General features: G+C 48.4%; 1 protein-coding gene across 2 annotated transcripts; it reads left to right on the forward strand.

Annotated features, from left to right (window-relative positions):
• The first annotated feature begins 180 nt into the window (after window positions 1–180).
• POP7 (POP7 ribonuclease P/MRP subunit) lies at window positions 181–10,500 on the forward strand. 2 transcript variants are annotated; one of them, XM_086692994.1, is made up of 2 exons: window positions 181–417; window positions 9,804–10,500. In XM_086692994.1, exon 2 carries the CDS (start codon window positions 9,814–9,816, stop codon window positions 10,234–10,236), a length of 423 nt encoding a protein of 140 aa, XP_086549120.1. In that variant the 5' UTR covers window positions 181–417; window positions 9,804–9,813; the 3' UTR covers window positions 10,237–10,500. The 2 variants fall into 2 exon arrangements, with proteins under 2 accessions (XP_086549120.1, XP_025779140.1); XM_025923355.2 differs by lacking the exon at window positions 181–417 and adding an exon at window positions 9,375–9,566.
• The last annotated feature ends 7,047 nt before the right edge of the window (window positions 10,501–17,547 follow it).

Genomic DNA, 17,547 nt, shown 5'->3' on the forward strand with positions numbered 1-17,547 from the left:
GCCGCCCCCGCCGCCCCCGCCCCCTCCGCGGCTCCGGTCCCCCGCGACCCGCACGGCCAGGCGCCCGCCCCGCGCGCCCTGCGAGGAGCCCCAAAGCCCGCCGCCCCGAACCCCCCCCGACACGTGACCCGGGGCCTGGCTCATCACGTGACGCAGGGCCTGCAGCGGGCCGGGGGTGGGGGTCCCCGGGGCGCTCCCCGGCTGCCCCTAGGCAAGTGACGCGTGACCGTCGCGACGGAGGCCGCCGCAGGTGGCATCGCAGGGCTCTGAGTTTCGCCACTCGGCTTCCTCCGGGAAGCCCGCCTGGATTGAAGGAGACAACTTTTAATCCAGATGTGTGTTCACTCAGACGTTCTGGGATATATGAAATAAGTGAGGAACTAATCACTTGGAAACTGTCCGAGGCAGCACTGGCTGGTGAGACCTAGAGTTTCTATCTGGCGCCGCCACTGACTAGCTTCTAGACTTCGGGGGAAGCATTTGATACCTTCGGGCCTCGGTTTCTCGTTTGCAGTCAGATATTATTGCAGTTCTCCGCCCCACCCCTGACCCTCACTCCACTTCCTTCCCGGAGTGCTGAAAGAATTAAAATAGGTGAATATGAAAGGCTGTGAAAAGAGAGAAATTACTATGCAAATGCGAGTAGTAGATTGACACCTCCTTTGTTTAAAAAAGGGGTTTTCCAGAATCCTTGAACTTTTCAGGATGAAAAAGTGTTCTGGTGTTTTCACCTTTTTTTTTTTTTTTTTTTTTTTTTACAGTTATTCCAGAATGTATACTTTGCTTTCCAGCTTCCTATAATAGCTGTTACCAAACACAATGTAATTCTTAGGATATGGAGAAGTAAAGTCAGACTTAGAACTTGAGTCCCTTGTGTTGTGCCATAATGGAGCACAGACCTCAGGAGCTACCATAAGGCCCTTTGTTCCTGCACTGAGCATTCCCCAGGCTTCTGTGCACTTGTAGTTTTAGTGTCTGCTTTTTTCCGTTCCCTTGACTTTCTTGCAGTCAGGATTTCTTAGTGCTGCCAGTCTAGCTGCTTGCTCCCAGGCTGGAAAGTGGAATTATTTTAGAGCAAGGGCTCCCGTGTGGGTTTCATTCATTACTGCCTGTGGCCTTGGAAATAATCTCTTCCATCTCTGGATTGTGGGGTAAAGTACTTAACACAGTGCTTGGCACAGGGCAGGTACTCCACCGGTGTTAGCTGGTAGGGGCTTCTGGTTCCACAGGTCCACAATATTCTGATTGTTAACACTGTATAAAATGTATCGACAGAATCTAAGCTTGGGTGAGAACTTATTACCTAAAGTTCATCAGCTTTTTTATAACAGTTGTTTTTTCTTAACTCAAAAGCTGTTGTCCTTGCTTTTTGTTTGTTTTTTAACTTTTCTAGATTGTGTCCTGGGTGGTTGAAGTTCCCAGCAGCCTAATCTCGGAATGAGTAAAGCCTTAGCGTGTTTTGTTAATTAGCAACGTGAGATTGCAAATTTTGGTGGAGACATGGTACAAGGGAAAAGAGGGACCTCTGTCGACCGGTAGCTGTAGGGACTGTAGCTCTGTGGACTCAGCTGTGCTGAGCTGGAAGAAAGGCAGGATTTGGGGTGGGTTTAGGAAAAGTGGGGGTCAGCTTTATAGTAGCCGCAACCTAGGCTGATGGGAGAAGAGTAGATGGGTAAGAAGAAAAGCAGAACTTCAGCTGAATGCTTTGAATGCTACCATAAAAATGTATTTGATCAGGGCACCAGGGTGGCTCAGTGGGTTAAGCATCGGATTCTTGATTTCAGCTAGGTTGTGATCTCATGCTTTGTGGGATCAAGCCCTGCGTTGGGCTCTGTGCTGACAATGTGGAGCCTTCTTGGGATTCTCTCTCTCTCTCTCTCTCTCTCTCTCTCTCTCTCTCTCTCTGTCTCTCTCTCTCTCTCTCAAAATAAGTAACTTTTTAAAAAAAGTGTTTGATTATAGAGTAGCACCCACTAGATGCAGCCTGGCAAGGAGCACAGACTAGACTCCAGAGTCCAAGATTGGAGTGATCACCAAAGGTTCCTTGTGTTCCAACTTGTGACTGTAGCCAAGTAATCTCCTCTAGCTGTAAAGTTGGGGAAAACGCTCTGGCTGCTGCCGCTGAAGACATGGGAATTTGAATCTGTTAAGCACCCTCTTTGAGAAAAGAAACTGAAATCAGAATTGTGTATCTCCCATACAGAATGAAAGAGAAAATTACAAAAAAATCACTTAGACCTAACATGTTTTTGTTTATTCAGGTGCTATGGTGTAAAATGCCTTGGTCTATGTTGTTTTAAATTGCTTTTGAAGTAAAGAAAGAGATTTGGCGAGATGATTAATCGAGATGAAAGGGAGGTGCCAGGTAAGTTTAAAGAGCCAAGTTCTGCCCTTTTTCCAAATGGCAGATTCCTCTGTAGTGATTACCTTCAATGAAATGCAAAAAAGATAAGGACCATCTTAATGTCACATCAGTTTCTTACGGTGCCTGGCCTCACCCACATAAATCATGAACCTTTATATTTATCTGGATGTCAGAGTTCAGAAACCACATTTTAGATACCATGAAAAGACACATATCCTGAGTAATGGAGTGATCGTTCATAAACTGTTTATTGTTAATTGTCAGACAAAATGGGCCTCAAAATGAATTTATTGCATTCAGAAGTATTTTCTGCCACGATCTAAGATTTTGTCTTAGCGTCTCAAGTTACGAATGACCTACTCGTTGCTGAACCCACTGGTCCATTATCTTTTTTTTTTTTTTTTTTTTGAGAGAGGGTGCAAGTGAGAGGGGGCAGAGAGAGAATCTCATGAGGGGCAGAGAGGGAAAAGGCACTAACCCAAAGCAGGGCTCGAACTCACGAATCGTGAGATCATGACCCAAGCCAAAGTCTGATGCTTAATGGATTGAGCCACCCAGGTACCCCCACTGGACCATTATCTTATGTGGCCTGTCAGCAGCATAGACACAGCTGATCACTCCCTCCTCCAGGAAATGCTTTCCTTCCATAATTTCCAGGACACCATACTCCCTGGTTTTTCTTCCTACCTCACCAGCTGCTCCTTCTGCATCTTTTGTGGTTCCTTCCTTCTTCCTTAACACAATGCTCAGTCTTTCCAGACCTATCCATTGTAATGGGAGGGACTGCACAGGCTGTGAGCCCCAATGCTAGACATTCCTATCTCAGCTTAGCCACTGCTTCCTTTGGAAAACCTTGGATCTCCTCCAGGTCACATTGGCTGTTCTTTCTTCCTGGGGGCCCCACCGAACCCTGTACATGCTCCCCATTTAGCACTGGTCTCACCATTTTGTTCATCTTGTTTGTCTTCCACACGAAACTGTGAGCGGCTTAGCACAGAATTCTGGGATGTAACTAGTATTCCAACAGCCTATCAAGTCTTGATCCACTTGTTACTGCTGAGAAGCTTGTTTGACCATTGACCCGTCGAAAGACGCCTGGGTTATTTCCAGTTTGGAGCTGCTACAAATAAAGTGGCTATGGACATTGGTGAACAGGTTTTTATTTTTTATTTTATTTTTTAACATTTATTTATTTTTGAGACAGAGAGAGAGCATGAACAGGGGAGGGTCAGAGAAAGAGGGAGACACAGAATCTGAAACAGGCTCCAGGCTCTGAGCTGTCAGCACAGAGCCCGACGCGGGGCTCGAACCCACGGACCACGAGATCATGACCTCAGCCGAAGTCGGATGCTTAACCGACTGAGCCACCCAGGCGCCCCGGTGAACAGGTTTTTAAATGCCTTTGAGGGGCGCCTGGGTGGCGCAGTCGGTTAAGCGTCCGACTTCAGCCAGGTCACGATCTCGCAGTCCGTGAGTTCGAGCCCCGTGTCAGGCTCTGGGCTGATGGCTCAGAGCCTGGAGCCTGTTTCCGATTCTGTGTCTCCCTCTCTCTCTGCCCCTCCCCTGTTCATGCTCTGTCTCTCTCTGTCCCAAAAATAAATAAACGTTGAAAAAAAAATTAAAAAAAAATAAAAAAATAAAAAAAATAAATGCCTTTGAGTGTTGTTGCTGGGTCATAGGCTAAGCATATATATGGTTCGTTTTATTTTTATTTTATTTTATTTTTTATTTTTAAAAATTTACTTATTTATGTTTAAAGCTTATTTATTTTTGAGAGAGAGAGAGAAGGGAGGGAAAGACAGAGAGAGAGAGAGAGAGAGAGGAAGAGACAGAATCCGAAGCAGGCTCCAGGCTTCGAGCTATCAGCACAGAGCCCGATGTGGGGCTCGAACTCACAGACTGTGAGATCATGACCTGAGCCAACCAGGTGACCAATCATAACCTGAGCTCAACCGACTGAGCCACCCAGGTGCCCCTGTATGGTTCGTTTTAGAAGAAACTGCCCAACTCTTTTGCAGAGTGGCTAGACCATTTCTCGTTCCCACAAGCAGTGTGTGAGACATCCAGTTTCCCTGCTTTCTTGTGAATACTTGATTGGTAAGATTTTTTTCTTTTAGACGTTCTGATAGATGTGTGGTGGTACCTCATCATGGTTTTAACTTGAGTTTCCTCAACGGTTAACAACTTTGTATATTTTATGTGCATATTTGCCACACTTACACCATCTTTACCTAAGCGTCAGTTCAAGACTTTTGCCCATTTTCTAATTGGGTTGTTTGTTTTCTGACTCTTGAATTTAGAGAGTTTATTCTGGATACGAATCCTTTGTCTGAAATGTAATTGCCAAATATTTTCTCCCAGTCGATGGATGGCTTCTCTTTTCATTCTACTAACGTGATCTTTCACAGGGTTAATTTTTAAAAAAATTTTTAATGTTTTATTTATTTTTGTGAAAGAGAGAGAGAGAGTACAAGCAGGGGAGGGGCAGAGAGAGAGGGAGACACAGAATCCAAAGCAGGCTCCAGGCTCTGAGCTGTCAGCACAGAGCCCGACATGGGGCTCGAACTCACAGACCGCGAGATCATGACCTGAGCCCAAGTCGGACGCTCAACCAACTGAGCCACCCAGACGCCCCATTCTTTCTTTCTTTTTTTAATGTTTATTTATTTTTTATTTTTTTATTTTTTAACATTTATCTATTTTTGAGACAGAGAGAGACAGAGCATGAACAGGGGAGGGGCAGAGAGAGAGGGAGACACAGAATCTGAAACAGGCTCCAGGCTCTGAGCGGTCAGCACAGAGCCCGATGCGGGGCTAGAACTCACGGACCGCGAGATCATGACCTGAGCCGAAGTCGGACATTTAACCGACCGAGCCACCCAGGCGCCCCTATTTATTTTTTAAAGAGAGAGAGAGAGAGAGAGCACGCGAGAGAGCGAGCATGGGGGAAGGGCAGAGATGGAGGGAGACAGAGGATCCATACCAGGCTCTGGGCTCTCAGCGCAGAGCCCAATGTGGGGCTCCCATTCTTGAACCGTGAGATCATGACCTGGGCTGAAATCGTTAGTCGGACACTTAACTGACTAGCCACCCAGGTGCCCCAAGGTTCAATTCTTTATTCTTTTCTCCTTCAACTGCTTTTGCACCTTTGTCTGGCTGTATTTGTGAGAATCAGTTTCTGGATTCTCTATTCCATCTTTTAAAAATGTCTTTTAGGTTTATTCACTTATTTTGAGAGAGAGAGAGAGCAAGCGGGGTAGGGGCAGAGAGAGAGGGGGGGGAAAGAGAGAATCCCAAGCAGGCTCCACACTGTCAGCACAGAGCCTGATGCGGGCCCAAGCTCACAAACTGTGAGAGCATGACCTGGGCTGACATCATTAGTCGGGCGCTTAACCAACTGAGCCACCCAGGCGACCCTCTAGTCCATCTTATTGATTTGTGTGTCTATCCCTTGGCAGATACTACACTGTCTTGATACTGTAGTAAGTCTTAAAATAAGGTATTGTGATTCCAACTCTTTCAAAATTGCTTTACCTTGCTTTGCCCTTCCGTGTTAACTTTACAGTGAAGTTGGTTAGATCTACAAAATTCTTGCTGGGATTTTCATAGGAATTGCCTTAAACCTAGAGTTCAGTTTGGAGAGAATTGATATCTTTACTATGTTCAGTGTTCTAATACATGGACATCTATTAATTTAGATCTTTGAGTTCTTCATCAGGATTTTGTAGTTTTTAGCATACATATTCTTTGCATGTTTTGTCAGACTTATACCTAAATATTTCTCCTTCCTTCTACTTCCCTCACTCCTGATCCCCCTCTCTCTGGATTGTAATGGTACTGTTTTAAATTTCAGTTTCCAATAGTCATGTATGTTACCTGCAAATAGAGAATTTTATTTCTTCCTTTCCAATCTTTTCTTTGCTTTTTTACACTGTATCCTTTTCTTGCCTTATTGCACTGGGTGGGACTTCAATAGTGAGGATGGTTAGAGAAGACATCCTTGCCTTGTTCCTGATTTTAAGAGAAAACTGTCTTACATCTGTCTTATGTCATTAAATATGATTGTAGCCATCTGTAGAGTTTCTGTAGATGCTCGTTAACAAGTTGAGGAAGTTCCTTCTGTTCTTTTATGATTTTTATTTTTAAAGTAATCTCTACACCCAATGTGGGGCTGGAACTCACAACCCTGAAATCAGGAGTCCTCACTCCACCAACTGAGCCAGCCAGGTGGCTCCCTTCTATTCTTTTTTTGCTGACAGTTTTTCTCATAAATGGATACTAAATTATGTTAAATGTTTTTTTCTGCATTGACTGATATGATCATATACATTTTCTTCTTTAGCCTGGTAAACGGTAGTGATTGATTTTCTATTTTTTGAGCCAGTCTGGCATCTTTGGAGTAAATTCTACTTGGGCCATCAGCCCAGAGCCTGACGCGGGGCTCGAACTCACGGACCGCAAGATCGTGACCCGGCTGAAGTCGGACGCTTAACCGACTGCGCCACCCAGGCGCCCCATCTAAAGGTTTTTTAAAACTATGAATGTAGTTACTTCAGTAGCCACAGGACTATTCAGATGATCTATTTCATCTCCTGTAAGTTCCGTAGGTTGTGGTTTTCTAGGAAATTGGTCCATTTCATCTAAGTTGTTGAATTTGTGTATAGCGAGTTGTTTGTACAAGGATACCCTGTTTTACTGCACTTTTTACAAACTGGAGGTTTGTGGCAACCCTGTCTCTTGGCACCACTTTTCCAACAGCATTTGCTTAAGCCTGTGTCTGTGGGTCATTTTGGTAATTCTCATATTTCAAACTTCATTATATTTGTTACGATCTGTAATCGTGATCACAACTCACTGAAAGCTGATGATGGTTAGCATTTTTCAGCAGTAAAGTATTTTTTAATGTTTATTTATTTTTGAGAGAGAGAGAGAGAGAGAGAGAGAGAGAGAGCAGGAGAGGGACAGAGAGAGAGGGAGGGAGAGAATCCCAAGCAGGCTCTGTGCTATGAGCACAGAGCCCGACTTGGGACTCAAACTCACCAACCATGAGATCGTGACCTGTGCCAAAGTTGGACACTTAAACGACTGAGCCACCCAGGTGCCCCATCAATAAAATATTTTTATGTTTTCAACAAAGTATTTTTAAATTAAGATACATGCTTTTTTTAAAAAAGATATAATGCCATTGCAAACTTAATAGACTACTTAACAGACTATGATGTAAATATAACTTTTGTATGTACTGGGAAACCAAAAAATTTATTTGACTCACTTTACTGTGATATTCACTTTACTGCAGTGGTCTGGAACTGCACCCACAATATCTCCAAGGCATGCCTGTATTATTCTCTAAGTATCTTTTGCATATGAGGCTATCTTTAGTGCTATCCCCACTTTCATTTCTAGTAATCATAATTTGATTTTTTTTTTTTTTTAAGATTTTATCTCCAAGTAATCTCTACACCGAACCTGGGGCTCAGACTTACAACCCCATGATCAAGAGTTGCATGCATGTTCTACTCACTGAGCCAGCCAGGCACCAGTTTTCCTTCTCTGGTTCTGACTTGTCAGTCTTGCTACATGCTTATCAACTTTATCGATCTTTTCAGAGAACTAGCTTTTCTTTTGAGTTTCTTTATTGTTTTTGTGTTCAGTTTGATTTTTATTCTTTTATTATTTCCTCACTTCTTTTTCCTCTGGCTTTATTTGGCTCATTTTCTAGTTCCTTGAAGTGGAAGCTTAGATTACGCTTCCATTCTTTTCAAAATACCATTCAGTGTTTCCAGAATACTCCTTGGTTCCTTGAAAAACAGTTTATCCATCAAAACTCAGCTCAGATGTCACTTTTGAGGCAGAATAGCCTTTTCTCCTCACGCCACATAAACCCCCAAACTTGTGATTAATGAAAATCTGAAACTAAAGGGAGAACTACAGGATTTAAATGATGCTGGGAGAAAAGTTCTCAAGAACCTGACCCCTTTCCAACCTGCAGTCAAATGGGGTCATAAAAATGCCAACTCACATGCGTAGGCTTAAGTTTACAAGGTTATTTTGGGTTTCCTAGTGGCAGAACACGAATTATCATCCGTACTTAAGTGTTGGGGCAACTCAAGCAGAGAACAGCTCTAGGTTCCCAATGCAAGTCTAACTCCTTTTTGAAGAGAACTCTCCAAAAACGATACCAATCTGGGCAGAAGAAACCCCTCCCAACTGCCATCGGGAGCCAGGAACCCGCAGGCGCTGCCTCGCCCTGCCCACCAGGGGGTGCACGTCCCTGCTGGGGGCGGGAGTGGGGGTGGACAGAGGACGATGAACTGGCGGGCAAAGGTTGAGAGGTGTGGGTCGGTCAGCATGCTCCGGGGGAGCCGTGAAGGCTGGGCCTACGTCTCGTAGCTTGGGTCTCCAAGGGCTGACTTTGGGGTCAGCCCTTGCAAGTGATAGGGGAAAGGGACAGGTCCCCATGATCTACTGGGGAGTCCAGAGGTGGCTTTTTCTGCCCGGGGCCCGACCTCGTCACTCAATCCCCTACTCAAGTCTCTGGGCAGCAGGGGCCTTGGGCAGGGGAGTCAGTTCTGCCAACTCTGCCGCGACTCCTCTGACCAGAGAAACCGCGATGAACGCGGGAGTCCAGACTTGCCTTCAGTCCCCTTCAGGTTCTCTTGAACTCGCAGCCCTTTTTTTGGTCTTTGGCAGTCCCCTACCCCAAATCCTCCACGTCCTTAGAACAGCCTCCTGTCTCCCCTCTAAGATCCCGTTCGTGGGCCAGGAACTTGGACTGGCCTAGGAAAGCTGACTCTCCCGGGATTTGACTTAATACATGCCCCCGGCATCCGCGCTCAGCTTGCGTGGCGTACACGTGGTAGAGCCCGTCTCTCAGATCTCTCGCGTTACTTAAACACGTCCCGCGGTTGCGCGAGCGCCCGAAGGGGCGGGGAGAACGGAGGCCGGGAAAGCGATTCGTGGATCACGCGGGCCGGGCCTCGGGGGGTGGGGCGCGCGTGCGCACTTGGCAGCCCTTTCAGGAGCCGGGAGCCGCCAGGGTGCCTGCGATCTCGCGATCGTGTTACGCGCGGCTTTCCTTCTCGTCCTGGGGCTTGTGGGTCGCGGGCCGCGCCCTCAGCCCGGGCGGGTCGACGCAAACTTGAGTGGTTCGGCCGGGAGTGGGCCGCGTGCTTGGGGAGAGCACTGTGGACTGGAGAGTGTAGGCGCGGGGGAAGGGGGCTGTGGAGGGACCTGAGGGTGGGGGAGATGCCCTGGATGAATAGGAACTGGGGGTGAGGGAGACACGCAAGTCCGAAGTGAGTGGGAGGGGACTGAGGCTGGAAGGGAAGAGGGGCGTTGAGTGCGCCCCCTCCTGTCTGCACCCTTTGGGCTAGAAACGGGGTAGGGAAGAAAGCGAAGTCGCTTGTCACCTCTCTGATCTCCCTCCCCGCGTCAGGGCGCACAGCATGGCGGAAAATCGAGAGCCCCGCGGGGCCGTCGAGGCTGAGCTGGACCCGGTGGAGTATACCCTTCGGAAGCGGCTCCCCCACCGCCTGCCCCGGAGACCCAATGACATTTACGTCAACATGAAGACTGACTTTAAAGCCCAGCTGGCCCGCTGCCAAAAGCTTCTGGACGGAGGGGCTCGGGGTCAGAACTCATGCAGTGAAATCTACATTCATGGCTTGGGCCTGGCCATCAACCGTGCCATCAACATTGCTCTACAGCTACAGGCAGGCAGCTTCGGGTCCTTGCAGGTGGCTGCCAATACCTCCACCGTGGAGCTCGTCGATGAGCTGGAACCAGAGACTGATACCCGAGAGCCGCTGACCCGCATCCGCAACAACTCGGCCATCCACATCCGTGTTTTCAGGGTTACACCCAAGTAATCCAAATGAGGACAGCGTTGCCCACCTACCCCCAGGTAGCTAGGTTCAGATGTGGCTCTCCTTGTACTGAATGTGGCCATGGACCTCCTACCAGAGCCACGTAAGAGAAATCCTGTTTCCCTTACAGCCCAGAGGACTCTGAACTGAGGGAAAGAGTATTGTCTCTTGTTGGGCCCAAGCCGTGGGTCTTACCGTCTTTGTGGTCTGTAAGCTTTGTCATCGACAATAAAAAATATCAAGTTGTGTTAGTGTGCAGCTACCCCACTGCGGCTGGCTCTCCCCTGTGTAAATTCTGTGTGTGCCTGGAAAGGGAGAGTAGGAAACTTTACAAGTATTTAGGTACAGGAGAGGACCCCAAGTGTTTTCTGCCTTTACAGAGAGCGTAGATAGTATTACAGACTGTGTAAGAAAACAAACTGTAGTGCAATGCAAAAACCGGAGAATCCCAGTGTTTGCTTTAACATTTTGTGTACTCTCAGAGGAAGGCCGAGGGATGAGGTGTTCCATCTTGCCTGCTTAAAGTGCAGCAGGATGGTTGTGTACTCAAGAAGCATCGGGCTTTCTGGTGGTGGTTCCCGAGACAGGAAAGGTGAGAATTTAAGGATGGAGGGAGCAAACAAAAACCGTGGGCCTCCCCTGTGTCAGACTCTTTGATAGGGACTGTTTCATTTGATTCCCAGTCCTGCGGGGCCCAGGTGGTTGCAAGCAGTTGTGGTCCAGAGCCCTTTAGACCCTTCTCGACGGGCTGCTCCAGTGGGAAAGGAGAGCTTCCTCCCTGAATTACTGGGCACACAGGTAATCAGTAATTTTTGTTTGGGTGTTTGTAAGAGGATCTGATTTCTCATGTTTATCAAGCTGGAGTCACTGAAAGCAACGTTTATCAAAGTGGGTGGTGATCCATTTGTGGGTCTTGAAATCAATTCACTGGGTCGGAGCCATTTAGAAAGTTTTTTTTTTTTTCTTTTTCTATTTTTTTTTTCAACTTTTTTTTAATTTATTTTTTTTGGGACAGAGAGAGACAGAGCATGAACAGGGGAGGGGCAGAGAGAGAGGGAGACACAGAATCGGAAACAGGCTCCAGGCTCTGAGCCATCAGCCCAGAGCCCTACGCGGGGCTCGAACTCACGGACCGTGAGATCGTGACCTGGCTGAAGTGGGACGCTTAACCGACTGCGCCACCCAGGCGCCCCTTTTTTTTTTTAATTTTTTTTTTCAACGTTTTTTCATTTATTTTTTTTGTTCTTTTTCTATTAAAAAAAGCCACTGAACCGGTGTTTTGTTAGTGCCTTTCCAGTTAGGGATAGGTGTAGAGTTACACATGTGCTACTTATGATATAAATTGTGTTTTTTACCATAGATCGAAGTCACAAGAGTTGGAAAGCCTCTGACTTAAAAGTAACAGAGGTTTTACTCTAATTTGCCTGAAGGCGGTTTGGTTTGGGGTTCTGAAAATAAGGCTTCTCATTTCTCAAAAACCCTCCCTCTGGCCTGGATATTCCTGTTGAGGGACTTTGATGCCAGGTGATTGACTGCCAGCAACTCGGGCAAGCGGACTCCTTACCAGACCAGTGCTTCATTCCAACAAACGTGCTGAGTGCCTACTGTGAGCCAAAGCCTGGGTTGGGCCCTGGGATACAAAATCAGTACAAAAACCCCTGCCTTCAAGGAGCTCCTCATTTAACTGGGAAGGTAGATACACAAATTTGTGAATGAGTGAGAAGGTGAGTTATGTAAGATGTAAGGGTAGCCATGAGTTGGGAATGTAGAGAATGAAATGGCTAGCTTCCTGCTGGAGTCTAAAATGGTTTCACTGTTGACTTGGGTATTGAAGGATGAATAGGAGTTTGCCAGGCAAAAGAGAGGAGAGGACAGACATCTCTGGCAGGGGGGTCAGCATGCACAAAGGGGAGTCATGAATAGGCAGCGTGTATTATGGGATTCGGTGGCTAGAAAGCAGGGGGCACTGGGGAGACTTAAGGGAGACAAGACCAGAGACATTTCTTTCAGGTCCCCCACCCCCACCCCACTCCATAGCCACCCACCTTGTCCCCCTATCAGCCTTGACTGCAAGGCTCCCTTGCCCTGGAGCCCCCCAGGAGCAGAATAGAGAGCTTGCTGGAACTATGTGTCTCTCTGCACGTATGTGTTCTCATCTCTCTGTGCTCCTGGCCCAGGCCCAGCTGAGGTGGTGGCAAGCAGCCCTTTTGCATTTGGTTTGTTTTGGCAGCTACCTCTCCCAGCCTATTTGTTGTTTCTACTCCAAGTCCTCTCACTGCTTGCCAGTGGGGCTTCCCTCGGTGGCAGGTCTGCAGAAACAGCTCCTAGACATGGCTGCTGAAGGAAGAGCGGGTCCTGGAGTGTGCCCTTTAGTGTGTGGGGAGGTAGGGGGCGTGGGGGAGGCTCCTGCATCTGCTAGAGTCCATGCACCGTGGGCAGGGCAGGGCAGGGCACTCCAGATCCCTCCTGTAGGGAGGCCAACCAAGACCTCTCTTCCGCTTCCTTCTGTTGACTGAAGCATCTTCCATCAGAGTTTGGGAAAAGGGAAGGGGGTGGGGCAGAAGGTGTGTCCCAATGGGGTTCCCCTCCCTTCTTTTTACTCAACAGCTGCAGAGGCCACCATGCATTCAAAATGACCTCTTACTTCAAAAGCAGATCCCCAGAGGCCAGAATTGAAATGCCTTATTTTGGAGGAGGGTGTAGACATTTGCTCATCACCCATAGCATTATTGAGCAGTCACTAGTTGCAGGGATCTGTTAAGCATCCCGCCTCCCAGAGAGGGTGAAACTGGTCCTATAAAGTCAATAGGGAGTGAGACAGATTTAAAAAGGCAAATAATTGGCATAGTGCTGGGAGCCGTCCCTGGCATTTAGTACAGGCTCCACAAGTCAGAAAAGTTACTATTGTTAATGTGAGCCATTTTGCAAAGAAATGGTTTTGGGCCTCTCTGTGGGCATAGGGAGGGGGGTGGAAAGGGGATTTGTGTGTTTGATTTACAAGGCCGGGTTACTAGTTCTGTTGGCTTTTACATTTGTGGCTTGCCTGGCAGAGAAGAAGACAGGCCCTAAGGACACATGAACTGGTTTGGACTGGGTGATGATCCTCCTGGGGAGGTCCTCATACTCAGTCTGGGCTGAGTGCAGGGTGCTTGGTCAGGAGTTGGGGGAAGAATGGCGTGTTCCTTAAACCCACAAACCTCTAGAGAAGGTGGTTGAAAAGTCTGTGATGAATGTAGTTTCTCAGGGAGCAGAGGTCCAATTGCATCAGGGTTTGGGGTGAGGCAAAGGTGATCCCACAAAGAAAGATGCCTGGATATGACCACTTAAGGCTCTGCCTTAATGGTCCATCTTTTTGTTAAAAAATTTTAATGTTTTTTTTATTTATTCTTGAGAGAGAGAGAGAGAGAGAGAGAGACAGAGCATGAGTGGGGGAGGGGGAATAGAGAGAGGGAGACAGAATCTGAAGCAGGCTCCAGACTCCGAGCTGTCAGCACAGAGCCTAACGCGGGGCTCAAACTCACGACCTGAGCCAAAGTCAGACGCTTAACAGATTGAGCCACCCGGGCGCCCCTTAATGGTGCCATCTTTGACTTAAATGTTGAAGGATGACTAGAAGTTTGTCCGGCAAAAGAAATGCCATAATGGCATTATGGGTGCTTTTTAACTCCTATGTTTTGGTTTAGCCATATTTTCTAATTTTCAGTGATCACGTATCATTTTTGTAATAAGAGAACATTAATTGTTTACAAAGCGTGTTCCTTTGTTCTGTTCTCTAGGTGGGGTCATCAGGGGAGTTAGTGATCATACTGGTAAGATAACCTCAAGGAGAAGAAGTGATTTCATTGCCTGATCCAGTAACTAATAAATATCTAATGACTACATGGATGGATGTATAGAAGGACAGCTTGCTGTCCACTTTATAACAAGCCTCCGCTCTCTTGAGAAACATCAAATATCTTGCCACTGGAAGTCTGCAAGCAGAGGGTGGGCCTTCACTTTCATGGGACCTCCTAGGTCCTTTCCGGTTCAGAGTCAGTGAATTTTGTTGGCTGCAAGAAAAATATACTTTCCCGAAAGTACTAAACTTATTTGCTGGCTCCTGAAATAAGACAGAAGCAGAGAGGCTCCCTTGTATACAGATCAGGGGATGCCTATGGGGTTGAGCAACAGGTTCTTGATATTTGTTGGTTCTCAGTGAACCGTGAACAGCTTGGGAGAATATCTGCTATATTTGGATGTGCAGGAGTATGTCTAAGTTTTCTATAAACTTCCCTTGAGGTCTCGGCCTATATTCTTGTAAGTAGAAAGCGCCTATAATACTGCCCAGTAGAGGTCATACCAAATCCTCAAAAAGTCCCCGAGCCGCACGTCAACAAAATGAAATGTCTGTACTCACAACCGAGCGCCTGCAAAGGCCTCACACGGGAGAAAAAAACTACTCGTGTTGACATTGCCAGTCATGTTTTGCTTCAGTTAGGATTTTCTAGTCTTATTTTTGGACAGGAACATTACTCTGGTCAACTTAGCAGCTCTGTCTTCTGATTACAGGTTGGGAGATTACAGGTTGCTTAGGAATATTCAGCAATACTAGTGAGCTACAGATCCTAGGATTCGTCGGACGCTTTCCACAGAAACCGAACCGGGGTCGTTCTGGAGCTTGAGGTGGAGGCATTGGTGCCCTGGGAGCCCACCTTCAAGGACTCAAACATTTGGGGGATTCAGGAGACAAGTGTTCAAGAAAGGTGGCCCATCATGTTTCAGGGCTTGTCTAGGGTGAGCCCAAAGGCCTCATTCAGTTCAAGATCCTTAGGGTTTCTCTGGGTCCCCCTAGGAGGAGACCCACACCGACAGGGCAAGGAATCCCCGGCTGACCCATTTGAGACATGTCTTGGTATCTGCCTCTTAACCCACCTGCAACTCCCACAGTGACTCCGTTTCACTCGGTTGTGTTCAGGGGTAAGTTTCTCAAAGTGCCATCAGTATACACACCCAAAGATACCTCCATCCACAACCCACTATTCTCCATTCTCACGACGTCTTCTGGTGAATTGCTTGGCATAGCAGACACAACACCAGACACGAGGTGCCCTGAGCCTGTGCCCAGCGCCCCAGAGCGAACAGTGGAGGAAGTCTGGAGAATATGCTGGAGATTTGGTCTCTAGGCCTCCCAAGTGAGGACAAGTAGGAGGGACAATAAAGCAGTAGTAACAGCCGGCACTTATTGATTACCCTGCTCGAGGTGTTACATAATCTCACGAGAGCTCTGGCAAGCAATCGCTATCATTTTCGCCATCCGTAGGCTCAGAGGTACAGTCACTAGTCCAAGTGGGCTGCTGGTAAGTGGCAGATCAGGCCACTAATATGGGCTCCCTTGTTTCCAGGACAACCCCTGGAAGCCACTGGGCCACAGAGCTGCTAGTTGAGAGCAGAAACCTGGATGTCTGGTTCTACTGGCTATTTTATGGCCAAGAAAGCAACCCTTGCCTCAGTTTCCTCAAACTGACTTCAGACAGGACTTTCTCTGGTTCTCCAGCAGGGATCTATTCTCCAGCATCCTTGCTCCCTTCCCAGCTCCCTAAGGGCCAGGAAGCCCTCCCCACCGCACCCTCCACAGTCCCTGGCCACCTCACTTCCCAGCACAGAACGTCTTCTGGGCCACTGGTTGAACTCTCCAGCCGAGCTGAGAAGCCACTGCTTGCAAAGAGGGTGGAAGAGAAGCCCGGAGGCCCCCCTCTTCGTCCCCAACACGACTCCAGACAGCTGGGGCTTCCTGCTGCCTTGGGGTCTGGGGCAGTTCAGGGGAACCGTAAATTTGCTTCTCCTTGGACTTTCAGTCTGGATTGGCTGCCAGGAAGGCTCCATGGAACAGAGCCTGCCTCCACCCCCGCCATCCTCCTTGTCACCCCGTCCCTTTTCAGATCCTGCCTCAGTGGCTGCTGCTCAGGAAGTGGATGTAGGCCTCACGGGCCCCTGCAATCCCAGAGCTAGGTCGTCCAGGCTGGCTCCAGCAAGCACTCGGAGGGTGAGTGGCTCACCTCCCCACTCTAGGTCTCCCATTCTCTGGCAGAGGTGTCTGGAGTGGAGGGATTGCCTAATACCAGCCAGACTTAACCGTAAAGAGGCAACATGCTGGGTGCCCGGGGGGTACCAAAGTGAGCCAGACCTGCCATACACTGTCCTTTGCTCTTTTTGATGATCAAGTCACCCGTGCTGCATGACTCCAGGGAGTACCATTCCCAGCAAGTCTGTGAGTGGCACCCTCTGGAGTTGTACAGTGCTCAATCCTGAAAGCTGTGCATGTTGGCCCAGCCAGTAAGAGGCCTAAGCCACATCCATAAATGATAGCATTACAGAGGAAGGGGACAGCTTCCTGCTGGGGGATCAGGGAAGGCTTCATAGAGGAGCTTAAGGTTTGGGCTTGGGCTTTGAAGCACGATGTGGGGAGAGAGAGTGTGAGAAGGTGATCCAGGTGGAAAGCACAGAGTGAGCAAAAAGCAGGAAGCATCTGAGTTCATGTGATGGAAGGAGTAGGAATGAGCAAAGTAGGAAAATAGGCTGGAAAGGTAGACACAGGGCAGAACACAGGCAGTCTTGGTTCTGAGGCAACTGGGAGCCATAGCAGGCTCCTGCTCAGGGGAGTGACACAGAAGAGGCTGTTCAATGGGAAAGCTAGTGGGGACTGACCGCAGAGGTTGGGGAGGAGACCCTCTGCAGCGGTCAGCGCCATGCTAGGAGAGCACAGGGAGGCAGATGAAGGGGGCCCTGGCAGGGGGCAGTGGGCATTGCAGGGGGGGAGCCCCGGGAAGCTTCCTGTTTTCTCTCTGCTCTTCAGGGTCCCCTGATGTCATGGGTGATAGCTGGACCCTGCTGGGCAGTAGCCAAGAGCATTTGGGTTGAAGTTGGCCCCCGAAGCACCCTCTGCCCTCTAGTAGGATTACCTCAGCTCAGGGGTTGGGTGTGGGGTGGACCAAGATCCTCTCCTGCACCTTCTCTCCCAAGCTGCCATCAGAGGGCTCTCTCCAAAAGCCCTAGAGGATGAGCCAGCACCGCCCCTGTCCAGCAGGCCCCAACACCTAGAAGCTGGTCCTTCTGGCCCATCTCCCCTCCTTTCTTGAAGGCAGGGGTGTAGGCACCTCCAACAAGTTGCTACGAAGGAAGCAGCAGGTCCCATAGCCCGAAATCCTCCTCTCCTCCCTTTCCTCAGGCAGTGTCTACCCACCCCCCCCCCCCAATCTGTCCCTGGCCCCCTCTCCATGGTCAGGTCAGGGCAGTGACGCAGGAGTCGGGGGAATGAAGAGCAGAGGCTGGGGAGGG

The sequence above is a fragment of the Puma concolor genome, chromosome E3 (assembly GCF_028749965.1).
Source record: "Puma concolor isolate L17-30 chromosome E3, mPumCon1.1.hap2, whole genome shotgun sequence".
NCBI classification, from domain to species: Eukaryota; Metazoa; Chordata; class Mammalia; order Carnivora; family Felidae; genus Puma; species Puma concolor.

Coding starts and splice junctions, on each gene's coding strand:
- POP7 (XM_086692994.1), top strand. CDS start 9,814: ATGGCGGAAAATCGAGAGCCCCGCGGGGCCGTCGAGGCTGAGCTGGAC.